At 33.8% G+C, this 22,860-nt stretch overlaps 2 protein-coding genes across 14 annotated transcripts in view; one reads left to right on the top strand and one right to left on the bottom strand.

Annotated features, from left to right (window-relative positions):
• Positions 1-22,860, top strand: part of LOC129807789 (potassium voltage-gated channel protein Shaker) — a 345,833-nt gene that overhangs the window by 178,491 nt on the left and 144,482 nt on the right. For 2 of the 13 annotated variants that reach the window (XM_055857281.1, XM_055857279.1), the window contains exons 1-2: positions 1,702-2,047; positions 20,644-21,314. The exons of the other annotated variants lie outside the window; for them this stretch is intronic. In XM_055857281.1, coding sequence (XP_055713256.1) covers positions 21,202-21,314 — 113 coding nt within the window. In that variant the 5' untranslated portion in view covers positions 1,702-2,047; positions 20,644-21,201. Of the gene's footprint in view, positions 1-1,701; positions 2,048-20,643; positions 21,315-22,860 lie in introns of those variants that run through there. 13 annotated transcript variants of the gene reach the window in all.
• LOC129807792 (uncharacterized) overlaps positions 1-22,860 on the bottom strand; it is an 802,905-nt gene that overhangs the window by 667,070 nt on the left and 112,975 nt on the right. The gene's annotated exons all lie outside the window — the stretch shown is intronic.

The raw sequence follows: 22,860 nt of genomic DNA, 5'->3' as shown, positions 1-22,860 counted from the left end.
AGGTTCATTATGCAGTCTCCATTCTTCTGTGCTATCTTAATCTCCAAGGCGGTAAGCTTACCCTATAGCACGGTGCTCTGTGTGCGTTCTGATACACGTATCACTTTTATATCACGATAGACCAGCTTCGGTTTGTGGATCTGAGCACACAGAAAAAAATATTTTGTAAAAATGTTCGTAAATCTTTACGAATTCCTATGGAGGGCTTACGAAATGCCCGTAAATCGTATAATTCACAAACAAGTTCGTAAAAGTTTGTATTTTTTTCACAAATGTTTACGAACATTTACGTACAAATTTTTGCAAAAATACAAAAATGCTCCTCAACTGATTATGTTACGAACCATGTTTGTGAAAAAAGTTCAAACTTTTACCAACTTGTTTGTGAGTTACACGATTTACGGGAATTTCGTAAGTCCTCCATAGGAATTCACAAACATTTACCAATATTTTGACAAAATATTTTTTTCTGTGCAGTTGGCAAAAGTAGTAACGATGTATAATTTATCCGAAAAAAACTGTAAGCAGCTATAAAAATGCGGTTAATTTTTTTTAATGTTTTAAAAGAAATCTCAAATTGATCAATTCAAAAAAACAAGTGAATCGATCAGTTCACTTACAGATTTCCTACCTGGAAAATAATTAGTCGACACTACTGGATTCACACTGTATTTATTAAATATACAAAACCGACATTAGCTCTGAAAAATGCGACCGATTTTAGTGTAAATTTTTCACTGTTTTCGTACACATTTCACCAGATATCTCCAAAACTACGTAGGTTGTCAATTTGGGGTTTTCGGTTGCCTCTTCGTTTTTAAATTGGCTTTTATTTTGCATTTATATTTTTTGCTAATTAATTCTACACTGACAGAAAACAGCCAATCAACCCAAAAGTTTTTTCGGCGCGCTAGAAACATATGGGAAGTATAGGAAATGTCATGCCCCGGTACAAAACAATTATTATTGACTAGCCAAATTTGGCACTAGGTGGTGAATTCACCCTACTACCCAAAATTTAACTTAGAATTCAATAATATTGAACAATCGATATTAAGTTTAATTCTGTTCAATTCCAAAGTAGAACAATTAAAGGCTTCACATTGTTCTCTTCCAGCAATTGAAACTCTGCTGAAAACTCGACAGTCTGCATATTTATAGGGGCGCATTGCACCGAAATGTAAATACGTAACAGATTAATGAAGTTAACTCAAAGTTCGCAAAGAGAGAGAGAAGAGAAGAGAGTGCAGTAGAGGAAGGAAGAGAGAGCTTTTTTGAACACTTTCACTGTTCGAAAGTGTCATCAAGTCCAGCTCTGACTTGAGTCTGTATCCCAACTTCTGCAGTATTGCAGTTTGGGTTTTTTTTGTGAGGGGGGAAGGAAGGAGCTTTTAAAGCTCTTGTTGGCTCTCTCAATGCTCTTTTCGATTGAGAACAAAAGGATGGCATTAGGGTGGTCGACAGGGTGTTTCTCATGCGCAGAGAAAGCATGCTGCATGCGATTGTTTGAGGGAATAAAGTGTATCGGTGTTGGGAGCTTTTATACATATATAGTTGAAAAGCTCTCGGGGTTCTCTTTCGCTCTCTCTTGTGGATACCGGTCTCGTGACTTTTTGCTACCCCTTCCTGTGGACGCCATATGGTTGTATACCATCGTGGCATAGTTTGATAGTTTACCGAGTTTCATAAGTGGGATTTCTCGTCTGTTACCATCGAACCGCTCAACGGTTGAGACACAATTAAATTAAATGGTGACTCGTTACATTTATTGAGGAAATGGATATTGGACATTTGGGGTGAACTTTCTTCAAGTTTTCTTTTTGTTTCTTTCTAAAGAAAGTACCTCAATTGATCATTTTCGGTGATGGGAATTTTTTTTGTTTGTTCAGAACGTAAAGTTTAAAATCTAACGTCAATCGAAAGTGTCGTGAGTGTTGGTCGAAAATAGAGGAGAATGAGTCAATTGGGAGAGGATTGCTTAAAAAACCCATCAGTGTGACTGTATGTGTGAGTGGCATAAAGTGTAAAAGTGTAAAAATAATGTGGGGTAAAAATAAAGTATAAGAGGAAAATTTTCAAATTTATAACCGATTAATTTTCATCTGTGTGTTGGGTGTTGGCTATTATTAATGAAATGTAGCCATGAATGTGACGCAATTTGGGATGACTTGAGATGTCGTCTTGGAAGTTTTAATTGGACCCCACCGTTTGGTTGATCGGTGTTGGGGATACCCCGTTGGTCCCCCAACCGCCTCAGACAGACCTGCAACATTTACACACGTTTTCAGGCCCCAAAGCCTCATCATTTAATTGACTTGCACAAGTCAGCATTCTCAGTATCTTGTTGGGATTGATGTTGAGTGGATTTATCAATTGATGTCCAAGTGGCCCAAAGTGCTTTTAGACAGACTGTGTTGACCACCCTCTGTGGCTGATTATTGTGTAAATTTATGTGTGATGCACCCCATGCCTCAAACTACCCGAGAAAGCTCATTAATTTACAATTCCCATTCACTATCTGCAATGCAACATCGCGCACCTCGAGGTCGCGGACAAAACATCGTGTACAACTTTACCCCATCTCTCACAAAAAGGGGGCGCGCGTATTACATTCAAATAGGGGAGGGAGGCCTAGGGGAATGTTTTTTTTTCCCTACTGTGTGTGTTATTTAACCCTATGCGAGTAAATAAGTTGACTTTCGTGCCTCAAATCGTCCTAAGCCCAAAATAATTTTCTTTCCGCCTCTCGCCCCAATACGTAGCCCATACCCCGGAAAATACCAGCATTTGTTGTATCCGATAGGGCTATGTCCGATAGGAAAGGACTAAGTGTAGGGACAAATTATTCAAAGAATTATTTATTGTAGTGTAAATAGACGATTGATTTGTCTTCAATTCTTCATTTGTCCGGCCTGTCTGTTGAGTGGCCGAAGACGGGTATGAGTGGTCAGATGGTGAGTGGAAGGAATCCGGATCCACGAGGCCTAATTATTATATTCGGGTTTTGGTGTATTTAAATAAATTAAAGTGAATGGATCAGTCCAGGTGTCTTTGGGAGTTGGGGAAACTTTTTCTCAGAAGGAAATCGATATAGAGAAGGGGATTGTTTTGAACGCAACCGCTATTGGGAAATGCTTTTGATTCTCCAAGCATTGCTTTGTATCCTCCAGCAAAGCCGATTGGAAAATCATTTGAAAAATTTGAAAATCCAAATATCAAGATAATCATTTTGTAATTAAAAGGTGGAATACAGAGGGGTGAATGGTAACCAAACTACTTTTCAACAGTATTAACTGTTTATTCTCAAAAATTGAAATGATAGCTGCACTTTTTGTAGCTAATAAAAATAGATTCTAGCCAAAATCCCGAAAACCAAATATCCCAAACATTAAAATCTCCAAAACCAAAATCTCTAATAGGTCTAAAATCCGAATAAGGCAATCAAAATCCCGTAAAACCAAAATTCCGAAAGGAGTAAAATCCTTGAAAGGGCCAAAATTCCCGAAAGCTAAAATCCTTAAGTTATAGTTACTCCTTCCTATAATAATATTAATAATGGTAGCACAACATTCTATGAAGGTACAGGGCCTTCCCTCAAGGTGATTTTTATACATGCATTATTATTTATTTCTTGTACGGGATGAGGTTGTCAGTCCCATGCCCGTGGAATCAAGTGGAGTAAAGCTCACTGTATGCTATTCGAACACCTTTAACGCCAGAAAATTTCCTGGTGACCTAAAGGGGATTCAAAGTGCTTTTCTATAACCCTAACAATTAGTTACGATTTTACCCGTGCTGGCTTGCTTGAGGTTAAAGGAAATGAAAGGAAAATTTCTGTGTATTAGAAAATTATTCCACACATTGGGCGCTCAATGGCTCAAGTGGTAGAGCACTTGCTCTATGATGCAAGTGTTCCGGGTTCGAATCCCCTTTAGGTCACCAGGAATTTTTCTGGCGTTAAAGGTGTTCGGATTGCATCCAGTGAACTTCACTGCACTTGATTCTACGGGCATGGGACTAACAACCCCATCCGTGTACAAGAAAAAATAATAATAGATATATCGAACTCCCTTTGTGGGAAGGCCTAGTTTCTCTATGGGACATTGTGCCACCATTATTATTATTATTGTTCTCCGTATAATTTCGTCTCTTTCAGGTTTTTGACTATTCGAAATTTTGGCCATTTCAGGATTTTACCCAATTGGGATTTTAGCTTTCGGAATTTTGGCTCTTTTCCTTTTAAATTTGCATCGATTCTCAAGTGAGTCCAATAAGGCTTACAACTTCAGAAGTGGGATGGATCTAACTCCCCAAAAGTGAAGATCGAATTAACTCTTTAACGGCGAGACACTTTTTACGGATTGAAAATCAGCAATTATAATTAAACTGAGAAACATAATCAATGATAAGTCTTACATCAAACCTTGGAAAGTCCAACAGAGTCTGATTCGGTGTATTTTGTGCTTCTGTGAACGATAGGGACAAAAATAGCTCAAAAATTTAAGTAATTTTTCTAACAATTCCAATGAATAATATTTTTCGCTTTAATGAAAAATATTACGTATGAGTATTGTAGTTTTAATTGCCAAAAGGTTTTTGCTTAAAAAAATTGGAAGTATAAAAAATAAATAAAATCAATTATGAATTTGAGAATTTAAAAATTCGCCATTTTTGAGCTTAAATATTTACTACATAGCAAATAGCTAGAGACTTGCAAAAAATATTCTGGATTCCTTCAACCTTCTACTTTACAATTATGTACAGACATAAGAAAAAAATAACTTTAGGTAATCAAGAAAAATTATTTTCTTTATGGGACACCGGTGTTCCAATCGTTCTTAAAGGGTTAAACAAGGTTGTAGCAGTAATTATTAAATCCTGATGCATTTGTGGATGTATATTATTTTACATTACCTAATATTTCTTTTAAAGCATTAGAAGAATAAAGGATTTCTGGATTTACTAGCCTTGAATATAGGGTGTGAATTATTTAAATTAGGAATGTTCTTAGTAGTAGTCTTTTGCGAAGAAAAGAAACAAATTCACTTTAGTCAAGATACATTCTGGAGCTAATAGCGGCTTTAGGTAAAGCTGTTTGCTCAAAGTTTATGATAAGAACGGTCTAATCCGATACAACTTTCATAGAGTGACACTAAATATAATTGCGAGCATTTCCTTAATGAAAATCGACTTGCTATTCTGATATATTTGGAAATTATACTGTAAAAGCTATCTAAAAATGTGTAGGGGAAAGCGCGCTACCTTCGGACAACTCACTTTTTTCCATGTTCCTAATGGATTTACCAATAGCTCTTTTATGAAAATTTAAGGCACTAAAATATGATATTATAATGGATTAAATTAGTTTAAAACACATTGAAAAAAAAATGAATTGTTCGAAGCTTAAGTTGTCCGAAAGTAGCGCGCCTTCACTTAAGGCATCATCCTCTCCTACAAGAATTTTAAGTAAATTTGTTTGAGTCGAAGTCCAAAATCCTCAAATTAACATTGTGAAGTAAGCAATAGCTTCACTTTTGTGTGAGGTTTGATAGCCTTCCAATTAGCTTAAAAATCATTAAAAAATCTTAAAACTTGGACCTGGTTCCCTTAACCATCTTAGCAATTAAACTCTCTAGATAAATCTCTGAAATGAATAGGTCATAACAGTCTTTATATTCTAGTAGAAGTCATAAGATTTTCTATCTGAACGATTTAAATAATAAAGCCATAAATTCATAAAAATACCTATGCAAAATGTTATTAAAAGTTTCATAAACATACAAAGGAAAAGTGTATTTCATTATGACTGACACAAATGAAAATCTATTGAAAAACATATATATTTCCTTAAATTCAACTAGATACATTGCATTCAATATATCCTGAATTCTAAAAACAACTTCATTTATATAAAAAAAAAACTTTCTTAATAGAAAATCAAACTTTTAACGAGTTTGAAATAAAAATATTGAAATGTCTTAGGTTAGAGTCATAAATTAGAATCGCAAGATGAGATTATATTGAAAATCCTATAACCATATAATAGTTAAATGAGCATAGTTTGCAAAAGTCTACAGAAATAGAACTAACATAAAATATTTTTATTTTTCTATCATGCTAATTTCTAAAGACAATAATTTGACTTTTTAAAAATACTTCTTTCTTGTGCCATTCTAAGTTACAATAGAGAAAGGCTTTCAGGTTTCGCGCACACTCTGCCTTCGCACAATTCATATTTTTATCATATTTCTTTAATGAACCTGTAGGGGAATTCTGCAGCAGTGTGACAATGTCATATGACAAATTTAGGAATTTTTCTGTGGCACATTCGGAAAAATTTATGAAAAATCGGATTCAAACCACTTGCCAAGAGCTTCATAGAGATCATTCCAATGGCTATTCGAAGCTCAATGGCCTTTAATGTCGTCATGTTCCCAAATTCATCACGAAAATTTGTCATATGACATTGTCATATCGTTACAGAATTGCCCTGCTGACCTATTTTTCTAGGAAATGTGTTACTTAATACTGGATTTTAAAATATATTTCTAGAGGTCAAATACATTAAAGGAATATGAGAAGATTTTGAAGTGTTCGAAGCTAGAGTATGTGCGAGGCCTGAAAGATTTTCCCAAGGTTTTTTCCTATTTTGGTTAGAGATCTTCTAATTGGAATTTAAAAAAAAAACCCTAGAGAGCTTTAAAAATTTTGTGTTTTGTTATTAATTTAATAATTGATCAGAAAAATAAACCAAACAATATATTTTCAAAATTTTGAAAGGCACGGATAAGATTTTATCTTCTCTTAACTCTTAAATTGTCTTCACCAGACATATCAAATTACTATATTGGTTTTCTCAACTGATTTCTTAGTTAAGAAGTACTCAAATACATAAAATTCATTTCAGTTTGCATTTTAGCTGAGACACACTCTGAGGGATTATAACAGATGATTCAGAAATTTCAGATAAGGAAGATAAATTTGAGAAGCAAAAGTATTAGGAAAGATTTAGCAAGAATTACTGGTACATAGCACAGTAGAGTCCATTAAAACAGTCCCAGTTTTACAGAACCTTTACAAATTATTTTAGCTGAGACACACTCTGAGGGATTATAACAGATGATTTAGAAATTTCAGATAAGAAACATAAATTTGAGAAGCAAAAGTATTAGGAAAGATTTAGCAAGAATTGCTGGTGCATAGCACAGTAGAGTCCATTAAAACAGTCCAAGTTTTACAGAACCTTTACCAATTATTTTAGCTGAGACACACTCTGAGGGATTATAACAAATAATACAGAGATTTTAGCACTGAAGCAAAGCATTAGAGTCCATTTTCTGGGACTCACTTGCCCATAGCTTAGTGCAGTCTGTTTAAAAAGTCTCCGTCTAATAGAACTCTAACTATTTCAAAATGCGCCTTTTTAATAGAACCTTAAGAATTCTAGGGTATTATAACATGTGATAAATCAGGGGCATGACGTTTCCTATGTTTTCCATTATGTTTCCAGCGTGCCGAAAAAACTTTTAAGTTTGTTAGCTATTTTCTCTCATTGTAGAATGAATTAGCAAATAATACAAATGCAAAAAAGCCAATTTAATGTAGAATGAGCAACCGAAAACCCGAAATTGGCAACTTATGTAGTTTTACAGATATCCCGTGAAATGTGTACGCAAACAGGAAAAAAATTACAGTAAAACTGGTACAATTTTTCAGAGCTAATGTCACCCCCCTATGATAAATAGCTCTTAGTCTAGAAACCAAAGCACTAGGAGTTATTTTGCAAGAATTACTTACATATAGTACAGTCTAAATTGTCTCCATTTCATAGAATCTTAACTAACTATTTTAGCTGAGACACACTCAAGAGGATTATAGCAAATCATATAGAGATTTTAGCTCAGAAGTACAGCATGAGAGGATTTTTTTTAAAAACTGACCTAACCATAGCACAGTCAGTCAGCCATAGTCTCTTTATAAATAAGTGCATTTTATAGAACTCTAACAAACTAGTTTAGCAGAGACACACTCAGGGGGTTATAACAGATGATAGAAAAATGTCAGCTAAATAACTTTAGATGATATTTTGCAGGATTTACTGGCTCATAGTATAATTGAGTCTGTTCAAAATGTCTCCGTATAATAGAACTCTAACAAACTATTTTAGCTGAGGTACACTCAGGGGGATTATAACAGATTATAAAGAAATTGTAGCCGAGAAAAGAAACACAATAGGAGATTCTTCAAAATCTACCAGCTCATAGCACAGTTGAGCCTGTTTAGAAGTATCCACGTTTCTTTGTACCCTAACTAACAATTTTAGCTGGAACACATTCAAAGGGATAATAACAGATCATAAAGATATTTTAGCTAAGAAACATACCATTAGAGGAAATTCTCCGAGACTCTCCGTTGGGTACCTTTTCAAAATATTTTTTTATTTATTTCGATGTAACCGGGCTTTTATTGCCATTTTGTACATTGTTCAGTTTACAAGTTTATTATTCAGTTTACAATGTTTCGTGAAAAATGTCCATTCAGACGCTTCAATCATTTGCACCAGGCGGGACTCGAACTCACAACTGTGACAGTCGAGCCAGGGGCCACACCGCCCAAGAGCCGAACGCTCTTACCAATTGCACCACGGACCCCTCCCCTTTTCAAAATATTCTCGTTCAATAATGGAATTATATTAACGTTTTAAATTTAAATGTAATTTAGGAATCTCAGTATTGTAATTTAATTTAGGGGATTATAACAGACAGGCAGGAGATTTAATCTCAGGAATGAACCACTTTAAAAAATTACCCAAAACGCATCGCTGGCTGCATCGAACAAACCCCGCAGCTGTTTTGTTTCACAATCTTGAGACGATTTCCAACAAAAATTCTTCTGAAAACTGAATCAAATTGAATGTAGAGCAAGTCTTGTCATATAAATTGTATTTACAATTCTCTTAAATTGAAACAATTTGTGTTCCTACTGAACATTGGAGGATTTATGCACGGAAATATATCTAAAACTTGTTGATTTAACCTAAATATGAATTTGAGATCAAGTCAACCTACTTGAAATGATGATTTTGAACTCGTCCATGTTATCAACTGCCAAGTTTCCGATGACTCTTATTCTTCTTGTCCTGATTTAAAAGACACTTGGATTGTACCATTGGGTATGTTTTACATTTGGATTTTGCCCGGTAGCGCCAATCACATGTTATGTCACTCGACGCGCGCGCGTTTCTTTGCTTGGTTTTTGGCCGGATGGGCTCCCTGAAGGCAAACTACCAAAGCTAACCACTCTCTTGGACTCCACAGATCCATCCGTCGCGTCGGGCTGAATTTGTTATTTAGGGTGAAGACTGTGCCGTAGAATGACGCGCCGGAGTGTTCACTAGGCCTAAGTTCTCGCGGGTTTTGCATGTGCCTTGTGCTATACAAGAAAATTTCCACCTCACCCTTTTAATAGCGCCAATAAACGCAAAAGTGCTCAACCACGAGACTCACTAATAAAATATATATATATATATATATATATATATATAAATATTAAGTTTTCCACCGTCGTAGACGAAAAGCTGAAACCCACCTCATGACCATGTGGGATTAATTTAAATGATTTATTTATGAATATGGATTATCCATGCAGGAAAAACACTTGTACTTGTGGTGAGAGTGGATTTCCAACAAGGAAGAATTACTCCATGAATGGTGTACAATGATATTTAAAGTGAAAACGGACGTTTTTTAGTGGAAAATTTCCCAGTTAGAGAGAAAAAAGTTGGTCCTCAGGGGGTGAGGAATATATCATATTCAATAATTCCACCCACATAATTTCCAGTGTTATTAAATTGAGTGAGAAAATATGTGAAACACACTTCAGGGGGGAGAAGCCTAAATAATTTAGGAGACCGAGTCAATGGAGAAGAAGAAAAAAAAGCTCCCACAAGCTTTAACAAATGAAATTTGTCCACTGCGGTCTAGAGACCGTGACGGAAATTATGGAAACGGATGAGAACAATAAATTCTTGAACTATTATTAGATTTATTAAAGTTTGTCCGAAAGGATTCTTCCAGACGGATATTGTGAGTTCTAATTTGAGAGGTTTTAGAACAGCCTAGGGGAAATCGCGCTACTTTCGAACGACTCTAGCTTCGAACAAGTTATTTTTTTTAACATGTTTATAATGAATTTGATCCTACATAGTAAAAACTAAAGAACATAGAAAATATTTAGAAATTATTCTGTATATTTTCAGAGAGTCAATTTTAAAGAGAACCTAACGAAATTATAATTTATTTGAATATGATTGCTTTCCATTTAGCAAATCAGTCGTGTAAAAAAATGAACGAAATCGCCAGCAGTTAAGTCCGAATGCAGTATAAGGCTCAGATCATATGGCTGAACAGCTCTAATATCTTATCAGTCCAGATTTTTTTGGGAAAAACTAATTTGGGATTATATTATTAAGGGAAAATTATCTATAAGATTCAGAAAAACAAATAAAATTGGTTGCTATATAGGATTCTGAGATCTTTAGGGAACTGTGCCATACCTCTAATCTGAAAACCGCTTTAGGAAAAGGTCAAAGAAAGCTTACAAGTAATATATTCAACTGTTTGGCTCCCTTGGCTCCTAGGTCCATAACGCATAAACGAAAATACCCTACTAATTCCTATATTTAAATTTTAAAGATTAATATTAATAAAATAAGTAACACATTTTAAATAACTGAGAAATAATAATATTAAGAAGTCTAGAAATAAATTTAAAAAAAATCGCGTAATAAGCTTTAAAAGCTTTTCTAAATAAAAGAAATTAAACACTTTGAAATGAAAAACTTTTTTTTTAATTTTGAATATTTTCTAAAAGGTATTAGTATTGAAATTTTTATCTTAAGACTAAGAAAAGCATTTTCAAACTTAAAAAAAATAAAACTTTTTTATTGTGAAGGTCAATTTATTGGCATTTTATATTATTACTCCAGTTCTTTATCCTGCATATAGATATTTTTTTCAAAAATATCAGTTTTTTTGTTGATAAACCCAGTACTATTTTTTTAAATAGTTCAAATTTTCTTCTATGAAAAAAGAGTTACAAAGAATACATAGTGCTTAAAAACATTGTAGCTAAATTCTGTCTATGCTTTCTGACAACTTTAAAATTATAAAACCCCTTAAACTCTTCCTCCTTTGATATTATCGATATCCAGTATATATTCTTTTTATAAATTCCAACTCAAGAAGGTAAAAATATCAAACTACAGAGGAAATTTAGATTATTAACAGATTTTAATGGTTACATTTTTTTTATTTCATGTTTTTTTTTAATATTTACGAGAAATTTTGATACTTGAAAATCTTAATTCAAGTTAAAAAGTCATCTGAAAAGCCATTAGGGCTAGAAGAAGTTTTAAGATTTCAAAGAGTTGTTAGTTTTTCATATTTCAAATATTTAGTTAAAAAAATTGTTAATTTTTCTAGATTTTTAAGGATATTTCTAACAAAACTTAAAAGTGGCTAATCCCTTGAGGTTTTTGCTGTAACAGCTAATATAAACAATTAAAATATAATATAAATGACTTTAAGGCAGAGGTGTGAAAGAACCTTAAAAACCGAATAAACGTCAATATAAGTTTGTTCAGGTTGCATTTTGACCATTGACGTACAAGTTTCATTTGACGTTTATTCGGTTTCAAACAATTCCTGCATACCTCTGCTTTAATAATTTTTAATAATTTAATCAAATATTTCTCTTAAAAATAAATATCATAAAAAATAAAAATAAAAATAATTAAATGCCTTTAGAATTTCTATGAAGCTTTTGCTTTACGTAATTAAGTCTTACAGTTTAAATGTATCACTTAAATTATCCCGGTCTTTCAGTTTTAAAAAAAAATCAAACTTATGAGAAATGGGGCAGCTTTAAGATAGGGGGAAGTGGGGCACCTTTGAATGTGGGGCAACTTTGAAAATGGGATTTTTCGCCTACTTTTAAATAAAATTGAGCCTTATCATGATATAATTTGGCTATTTGATATGGTTCAGTTCTATTTAAAAATTGGAGAAAAAACCCAATTTCAAACTAACTACTTACAAATTTTTTCAATTTCTGACTAATATTGATTCAAAATTTACAACAGGCAATTAATTTTTTTATTAAACAGGGAGATGAATTTGTTTAAATATTAGTGATTTAAAAATTTAGTTACGTTTTATAGGGAGCTAGGTCAAAACGAATTAAGAGACATTTTCTTTTAAAACAAAAGGTTTATTTTATTTTACTAAAGATAGTGAAAGTGAGAAGTCCTGAACATAAGAGGCTTCTCGTATTTCCTTATTAAAATAGCCCACTATTACTGTGAGCAACGCAATTATCAGTAGTAGGGTAAAGTGATACAAGTTGGACAATTCGCCGGTACAAGTTGGACAGGGATTTTTTCTTGATAAATATAGTACTATTTTTTTAAGCACAAGAAACCAAATTATAAAACTAAAGCATTAAAAATATACTAATAAAAATAAAGAACTAATTTTATCAAGAAAAAAATCCCTGTCCAAATTGTACCATGGTCCAACTTGCACCACTTTACCCTAAGTGTGCGTCATTGGTTCAAATCCGTTTCTGTAATTTCTCAACCGGTCTCAATGGAGTTGGGGAAAATCCAGGAAGGGCAGCAAGTGAAAAATTAAGAGAGGAAAATAGAAGGGGAAGCACATTTTTTGCGCCTTGTCTCTGCACTTTCCGGCGTTATTGTGTGTGTAAGTACATGTATACAAGGAGTATAAAAAAAAAGCTCCTCAATGCAGAACTTTTAATGCTATATTTGGCAAGTACGTATGCCAAAGCTGTAAATTCACTTTTCCTTGGGGGTACTTTCTTCACACCGCATGAATATGGAATTTTGATGGGGAGGCCGCTTCACCTCCCATTGCTTAATGCCTCAGCTAAATCACCCAATTATTCCCTTGCCCAAGTCTTATGTGGTCGTTTTCTAATTGCATTGCGAAGCTCTGTTGTTCAGCTCCTTTGCATTGTGGCCTTGATGCGGTACAATTTCGCCAATTAATTTATCCATGTCATTCCAAATTGCATCTCCCCCCTTGATTCACCATACTGCAGCATGTATTGCCGATTTTATGCCATCCGACATACAATAAAAAGAATTTTTGCTCTTTTGGTGACTCCTAGAGGAAATCCCAACCAAGTGGCCACAAAACCCAATCAATTGACTAACCCTATAATTGCAATAAAGTGACAGAGGCTGGGGGAGTAAATTGTGTCCAGTCGTGACCTAAGACATCCCATTTGGACACAGTCCAATCGTGTTGAGATAAATCAACCGTTGGCAGCCAGCTCATGCAAACGCACATTATATGCAATGTAATTTGGGAAGGATTATAATGCTTCCAAGATGTCCAAGAGAGTAGGATAACAAGGCCTCCTCTCGAAGGCGTCAAGGATGAGGGGATTTTATGACTAAGCGTGGTTGAGATTGAATTGAAGGGACATTTGGGTGACGTCATGAAAAATTCAGGGATTTCCCCATTCAAAAGGTCATAATTTCTGACAAAGGGGCATTAAACAGTCATAAAATTCCAAATTCAGCTAAAATTTAAATTTTTCAAAATTACCCATCGTCGCAGCATTGTCGATACCTCTGAGGTAAAAAAACGTCACTACAGTCATATTTTGACATACTTTTTCGAGGTTATTAACATAGGTAACAAAAAGCAGTTAAACAGTTCAAAATATTCAAATAAACTTCTGTTTGACAGCAACAAGAACTCTGACAGTTGTCATAAAGCTCTGGTAGTCTTGTATATTTTTTTATAATATATAAATTTAAAACAATGTAAAATAATGAATAGGTCTTTATCAAAGAAACTACTATCTCCATAAAACATTACAGTAGACTCTCTTTCATCCGTGAGAGCAGGACCGAAATGCCACACGGATTTTGAGATTGATACAGATCAAATTGTTTGAAATCCAACGATTTTTTTGATTACATTGGAAATTTGTGGAGTGAATTCTGACCTGACTGCATCAACATTCTCTCTAAACATGCGTACTATCCAAGAAAGTTACAGTGAGAAAGAATTACAGTAGACAGAGCACATTTGCTTTAACAAAAAACCTGAAAATGAGGACAATAATGTCAACAAAAGTTTTAAAATTCAACTGTCACACGGACGTTTTTATGTCACCCGGACAGAGGGTCCACAGATAAGCGAGAGTCTACTGTATTAGCTTAAGAAAATAGAAGGGAAACGTAAGTTTATGAAAAATCTTTGACAGGTGTCACACTGCTTAATTCATTTCTAAAATTTTTATTATAAAATTAAGAAAGAAATTTAAATTCACGACTAGGTCTTTAAGAAAACAAGGAAACCATTACCTTCAGAAAATGTTGTTTGCTGTTGAAATATTCACAGAAAAAAAAAAACGAAATCTTGACAGATGTCATAATGCTTTCATGACTTCTATATTATTTCCTTAGTTATCTATTTTAATTAATTGAAAGCAACGAGTGGGCCTATAACAACCCAGAAGTTTATAAACGTCAAAAAGTGAAACAAATAGAACTTTAACAGCTGTCAAATTGTCTTCCGAATTTTAACTTCCGGTTTTAACTTTCTCAGTAAAAATATTTAAGAATTCAAAGGACTATGAAGGAATCTCTCGGTTATATTTTAGTAATAATTACTGTACCACAACCACGATAAAGTTCAAAAATAGAGCTAATAACAATTTAATAAAATTAAAAAAATCAATAGCAAAGAAAAAACAATAAATTTGGTAATAAGCGTTCCAGAAAGATTTTTTTACAAAACTAGGTTCACAATTAATTAAAAAATAAACAATTACTGTGGTCTAGATGTCTAGCAGTTTGATAGGTTTTATAAGGCTCTCATATTTTCAGAGATATCAGTAAACTTTCACAGAAAAAATCTCTTAGCTATGTTATTAACGATAATGATACAATAAATATTTGCTGATTTAATGAATAAATTTTATAAATTCAATATAAAGGTATCTTAACGGTTTGGAATAGCAGGTACAAAATGTTAGAAATTTATCATTTTTGTGACAGCTGTCATAATTCTTCTCACTGTCATATTGACGTTTCAATTGAGATTTTTACCGTAATTAAATCTTCTAAAACAACGATGTGTAGTGAGTTCTTTGTATGTTAAATTGTATTCATAAACTTAAACCAAACGACAATTTTACAATAGTTGTTACTTTGACAGCTGTCATAAACTTTTTAAAGTTGTGTCAGCTGTCACGCTTCTTCTTACTTAGTGTCACTCGGACGTTCTAATTGAGATTTTGAACGCGATTTAATATTCTGCATCAACAATGTAGAGAGTGTTACTGTATTAAATTGTACACAAGATTAATCCATGCGTCAATTTGACAGCAGTTGTAAGCCTGACTGATGTCATAACCACAGCAAATTTCAATTGATGACTTCTAGAGCAAATATGACAGCAATAAACTGTCAGACTGCATCAGCAAAATGTAACAATCATATTTTTATCTGTTTTTGATCAATCCCCAAAGGACTTTTCCTATATATGAGAGCCTTTGACACCTGTCAAACTTCTCGTTTATGTCAAATTGCCGTTTGAATTAATATTTTGACATAATTAATACACAATTTACTCAATTGTCAATTTATTAAGTTATGTTCAGCAAATCAAGCCAAATGTCACTATAAAAGCAACCATAAAACTGGCAGATGTCAAAGAATGTCATAAATTTTAAGATTTGATTTATAGCGGCCACATATATACCAAAAATATGACAATATCATTTTTCTTAGATCGTGTTTATTGTAGTTTTTTTTTCTATTTTAGATTGAATTAATAAGAAGTATTTGCAATCTCAAATTGCGTTTTGACACCTGTCAAAATTTTTCTTGCCAGATGAAAGTGAGGAACAAGTTTTCGAACAGGATTGAATGAACTAAATACTGTTTAAATATTTTTTTAAGTTTTTTAATTAATTTAAGAAAGAAATAAGTCAAACATCAATTTAACAGCAACTCTGACAGCTGTCAAAAATTCTTATTAATTAAAATTGCCACTTATGAATTCGCATCAAAATTAAAAGACGGTATAGGATACACTCTATCTAAGCAAAAGGAGAGTTTTCTAAGAATTTGGCAAGAAGTATAGAATTTTAGAACGCTCTCTGAAGCTGCCAATATTTAATTTTTCTTTTAATTTTGAAATAGAACCAACCAAGTGTAATTTTTTAAAGCATTGCATTGGCATTTTTATTCAAATTTCTATTTATTAAAAAAAAATTGTCACTGTTCCAAATTCTTTCATCTTGTGAGTTGTTCCTTAAGGTAGCCCCCTGACTCAGAGACAGTAGCACGAGGCCTCAATTTTCGTGGGATAAATTTAATATTAGAAAATGTTAGTTTTCCGTTTGAGTTTTATAAAAAGATACCGAGAAGCATATATAAGCAAATTATAGCTTATGATTTATGACTTTGATATTTTTACCGCACACACACATTTTGCCACCTTGGCAGCTCCAAATGTTGGAAGTACTCCGTGTTCTGGCACGACTTCCAAAAGGCAATATTGATTGGGTTTGTTGAAGGGGTTGTTGTTAGTACAGAGAGGGCAGAAAAAAAAATGAGAATTATGTACAGTAGGAAAATTTTGTGCTTTTGTGCCCCAAATTCGTGATGATTGCATATAAAACAATGCCCATCTCACAATTTTTCACTGTTTAGCTTTGAAGGTGCATCGTGAATCTAGAGAATAATCTATTATTGAAATATTTCCACACACTCGCACTTAAAATGTTTACGAGGGTTGCGGGTAAATCGATTTTTTCGGACAAGACAAAGGGAACAACGAACAATGTTCCATTTAGTTGTCCATTTGAATGAGACCGTTTGGAATTGAACTCTCCCGCCTTCGTGATATTGTGGGAATCCTCAAATTGCGGTTATTGCTGTTTCTATTTCTTCGAAATATTTCAAGTTCAATTTCATAAGTCATGATATTCATACCAATTATACATAGTTTATTAATAGAACGTTAAAAGTGGTTCAACAGATATTATTTTTGAAATTCCATAAGATTGTTTTTTTTAATTAAAATATTTTAAGCATTTTGATAGTAAATAGCCATTATTACTAGGTTATGACTCGGTTTTATAGAGATTTTTTTACTTATTAAAATTATCAAGATCTGACTACTGTTAAATCAATTTTTTTTGTTAAAATGTGGTGAAAATTACTACTTTATAACAATAAATTTATTCCAATCTCATAAACAGGAGGATTTTAATTAATACAAAAATTGCAGAAACTTTCGGATTAAAAAAACAACGAATTTCATAGGACAAATTAACGCGATAGACTTTTTGGTCGCATGAGGGCACTGTTTTCTCCCACGAGTGGCGCTGGCATCTGTTCTCAATTTTCTAATTCCCAGGATTTTATTCAAAAACTTTATTAAATTTGAATAAAATATTACTAAATTTCCTAAGCTATAAAAAACATTATCGTTTTGAGCTAAAATATGTCTCGTAAAATAGTTCGTAAATGTTTGTTAATTCCTACGGGAGACTAACGAAATAGTTTGTAACAAATTGTATTTTTTCCACAAACATTGTTTGTAACATGATTACTTGACGAGCATTTTTCGTTCTTTCACACATATTTATTCGTAAATGTTCGTAAACAAACAAATAAGTGTTCGTAAAATTTTGTCATATGTGTGTAAAGTTTTGTTCGACAAACGAAAATGCATAAATAAATGTTTGTAAAGAAAGGTTCTTATTAAAAATGGAATTTGGGTTTTTTTATTTGTTTGTCATTGTTTTGTGTTATCTTATTCCAATTTAGAATTCAAAATATTTAATGTTTCATTTGGACCACATTGATTACAAGGTACATATGATTTTGAGGAACTCGGGCTGGGGCCAACCTTGCCAGGAGGTGAATTCTGAAATTTATGAGTTTTTCAAGTGATAAATTTACAGCTTTCAGATCGCCCTTTGTGACTATTTCATGAGCTTATCATACAAAGTTTCAAGTGAAACAACCACGGTATCCTAGAATTTACATGATAGGTCTTTTGAAATACTTAGTTAGGATGATCTCAGATCAATGAATTTATCATGTGATAAACTCACAATCTCAGAATTCATACCCAGGGAACCCATAGGGAACCAAAGAAATCGACGAGAAACTAGAAGAACCTAAGCATTTTTTAGGGAACCTGGAAAACCGGTACATTTTTTTTTAGGAATCCTGAGGAGCCCAGATATTTTTCAGGGAATCCGAGCAATTTGGTTAACTCGAGGAGCCCATATATCTTTTAATGATATTGCGGGGAACCCGGGGCACTAAATTTTTTTTTCGGAAAGCCATACAATTTTCAGGGAACCTATAAGGAACTCACAGGGAATCCATACATTTTTTTAGGGACTGTGGGCACCGGGGCGTCCTAAACATTTTTTTTTTTTGGGAGCTCACGGGAAACTTAGGATACCTACGGAAATTCTCGGGAAGCCATACTTTTTTCAAGGAGCTCAGAAGACTCATAGGGAACCCAGACATTTTCAGGAAACCCGCACGAGGATCTCAATTTTTCAGGGACCTCAGGGAACCTGGGGAATCCAGACATTTTCCAGACATTAAAAACATATGTTTTTAAGAAAATCCAAGACACTTTTGGAACCCATGTAATATTTCTGGGATCCGGGAACTCGAGTCACTTTAATTGGCTGTGAATTACTCCTTGACTGACTCTTAGTGGTTCTTAAGAATATTTATCCTATAAAATTTGATAATTTTGTTATCCCTGGCTATGCGATAAGGGTGTGTCCTTCTTACTTGACCCAGAAAATGGAGCTCAATGACCCTTCTCTCTGGATAAGTTCAAACGCATTGTTTTCTTTTTTTAATAAATGATTGTTGGAAATATCATAGGAGATCTAACTCTAATAAATGTAGGTCAATCACTGTTACATTTATAAATAAGCTAAGAATTTGACTTAAAAGTTTTCCACATGATTATTAAAATCATATTCAGGAAAATGTCAAAGGTTAGGGTGCTTTTAGTTAGACATCTTTTCGTAATGAATACTCAATAAGCATTTTCTTCCTCATAGATCGATTGCCCTATTAAACTGTATAGGGAAGAAAATACTTCTTGGGTATTCATTAGAAAAAGATGTCAAACTAAAAAAGAGGTACTTATCTCGGTTAGTCATTGATACTGTCATTTTGACTACACAGTGACCCTTCCCTTCTTAAGTATTTATGTTTTTTTTTAATTCTCGGAATACGTCACCATTAGAGCAAGAGTTCACAATTTTGTTTTAGTTAAACACTGAAAATTCAGATAAATTCATGAGGATCACGATTATATTAGAGCACGAAGAAACTGGACTGTAAGGACAATCTCATTCCTTTCTACGAATCTCTGGGCTAGGACCTCGAACTAGGTACAGTCGAGTTCCTCAAATTTGAACTCCTCAAACTTGAATGACAGTTTGCTTTCAAAATGTAAAATATGAGGTTATGTAAAACAAATTTTGCATGGAGTCTGAATTAGAACTATTTTTTTTAGTGTTTCCTCAATATTGTCGTATTATATTAATTTCTTCAACAAATTTTACCTATTAAACAACAAATTCCATTGATAAAATTCTGTAAAGTTATTTTCCTTAATTTAAAAAAGTGGATTTTACATGAATTCCGTTACTTTTTTGAAAATATTGTTCTAATTTGAGGAGCAAGAAATGTCATCTACACCCCCCAAATGTTCAAATTTAAGAAACTGTACTGTAACTCAAATACCATGAACATCCTTTATAATAGTCAGAAGGAGACGGCCATCCGAAATTGTCCTACGGCATCGGTTATCCTGGCAAATGCCATAAATTCCGTGGATCCATCCTGACAATTAGCCCCTGGAGCTACTAATGCCAAGGTCCGGTCTACACTGTAGAGCCTTTAGTGTATTCTGTACCAATTAGCAGCCTCTGGTAGATGAGTAAGTTGAGTTGAGTTGAGAGTAAATAGTTTACACGCAAATCGTAATTATATCGTCTCTATATCGTTAAATCGTGGTCATTTCAGATCTGATCAGTTTTTGCCCATTATATTAATTATAAATTGATGAGAGTAAAATTTTAGAAGTTATATATTTGTAATTTGGCAAAAAAAATGTGATTTCATTAGAGAAAAAATCACCAATTAAGTCAAGATGTTATCAATTCGAATCATTGCTATATCGTAGCTACAACGTCATGGATTAGTAATTTCTGGTAATGACATTTGCTCTCGATTAAATTATAAGTTTAACATCCAACCCCCATAGACCACCACTCAATTTTCGTTTATAGCATAGCATTTAATGAACTGTGCAGTGTCAGTACTTCTATTTTCCTCCCAAATACTAAGCTGTTAATGGCATCATCAATTATTCTGTTCAAGACACAATTGAACTTTTGTGTCTGTTCGCGGAAAAGAAAATATCCACTCAACACGAGGCACAAGAGACTCAATGGCGTCTCAAAATGAAAGAAAAAAAAACTGAAGAAATGCTTTTTCCAATGAGATTTTCTTTCTCTTTTTTTCCCTTATCGTATGTGCAGAGTTTGTACTGAGGCGGGGTATCAAGAGGGTATAAGACTAAAAATGTGAAGTTATTCCTCATCTGTCGGGTACTGTGCAATAAATATTCTTCATCGGTACCCCTGGTCGGGTGTGCGCGCCCATTTTCTTGGACGGATGGTGTTGATGGGTCAGGAGTTTGGGCAACTGGTGCTAGAGCAAAAACAGTGAAGGTCCGTGAGAATGGATCGTGTGTTGCAGTGCTGCAGAATAAAGAAGGATGTTTTGACCAGTGGGATACATGGCAGTGAAATAAGTGTTCGTGACAGAAACTCATTACAATACAATATTTCTCTTGAGGTTTACCGTGGTGGTGTACTGTTCGCCTTGGTCAGAAAAACAACGGAAAGTGTCCAATGCGAATGGGTTAAAATGCTGCAAATTTGCACATTGTCCAGTGAAAGACGATGGCTAGTTGGAAGCGATGGGGTGTGAGTGATTGACAAGGGGTGAAATTGTCTGTGACACAATATTGATCAAGACGGGGCTGACGGAGGTTTGAGAGTTGAGACTCTAAGAATCCGCCCCAAGACTGACCAATGGCTACTGTTGCTGGACTTTATGGTCTTGGCGATGATACCCGTAATCAACGACGCCGACACAACAGAGATACTTCTGGTGATGGAAAAACACCGGAAGGACGCAGTGAACCGTAAGAAAATCCTCATAGTCTCTTACTATTCCCCAAACAACTCCCCAAAAAAAATTTCATCACGTCACAAGAAATTTATTCTGCATTGCACCCTTGGCGAACATTATTTGCGAAATCAACGGAAAGAGAAGTCTCACTGAATTGAAATATTTATAGGATTAACAAAATTGCTTTGTTAATACAACCAAGCTTATTACCATTCTTGAAATTTAAAAGAAATCTTTATAATTCTCTCAACGATGAACTGGCGCAATTGACTTTAGAGGAATGTCTCCAGTGATTGCCAGTAAAAATGTTAGTCATCCTAAGATGTAAACACTTTTTTGGTTTTTCCCAGAGCTTTCGATCCTGATGGGGATCTTCTTGAGTGGTCAATTAAATTGTGTTTCCAGAGAAGTGTTTCCCTAAGAAATACTCTGGAAACACAATTTAGTTGACCACTGAAGAAGATCCTTATCAGGATCGAAAGCTCTGAGCAAAACCAAAAAAGTGTTTTCATCTTAAGGTGACTGACATTTTCACTGGCAATCACCGCAGAGGCAGACATCCCTCTGAAATCCCTATAAATATTTTTTGAAAATTAGCTCAACTGAACTGAGACTTAAAAAACAGAATATTTTCTCTAAAATCTTTCAACATAATAGTGAAATATTTAATTTAAAAAAGTACAATATTTAAGACTGTATTTCCTGAAATTTCCATTTAAAAATTTAAAAAATTCAACCGTTGAGATCTGAGGTGGAATGATAACTTTTCGATACTATCGAATCGATAGTAACGATAAATCTGTATCTCTTAAATTTAGTGAATGACAGATTTTCAAATACTGTGGAACCATTTATTGTACCGTTCTTAAAAGAATGTGACTGTTGATAAATATTTAAATTCGCTACAAAAAGTACAGAAATCGCTTAAATTTTTCAGATTCGACAGTTGATACTATCGAAAAGAAGTTATCATGTCACCCCTGACTTCCCAAAACCAAAATCCTAATCGTAACTGTAACAGCACTGACGTAAGACGTATCTTGAGAATCAAGGAGATAAACTCCCTCCGGGTGCGTCAGGGGTGGTTATTCTTTCAGGATGGGACGCACTCATTGATTCTCAAGAAACGTCTTACGTCAGTGCTGTTACAGTTACGATTAGCATTTTCCGAAAATGTTTTGGAAGGTCAGGGGTGACATAATAACTTATTTTCGATACTATCGACTGTCAATTCTGTAAATTTTAAACGATAGCTGCACTTCCTCTAATTAATATTGATGTTTATCAACACTGTCATATCTCTCTCATCAGAGAATGTCGCAATAAAAGGCCGAACATCCCGTAAAAAGTCGACATTCACTTAATCCAACAGATATATATTTATCGATACTATCGATTCTACAGTGTCGAAGAGATATCATTCCACCCAAGATCTCAGCTGTTCATTTTTTTAAATGAAAATTTTAGGAAATATAAGCTTAATTATGGTACTTTTTTTTAAATTATTATTCACATATTATTTGTCAACATAATCGTAAGCATCGCAAAGTAAGATTTCT

Source organism: Phlebotomus papatasi, chromosome 3 (genome assembly GCF_024763615.1).
Source record: "Phlebotomus papatasi isolate M1 chromosome 3, Ppap_2.1, whole genome shotgun sequence".
NCBI lineage: Eukaryota > Metazoa > Arthropoda > Insecta > Diptera > Psychodidae > Phlebotomus > Phlebotomus papatasi.
The sequence above is the reverse complement of the archived record's forward strand: the minus strand, read 5'-3'. Positions and strand labels throughout refer to the sequence as shown.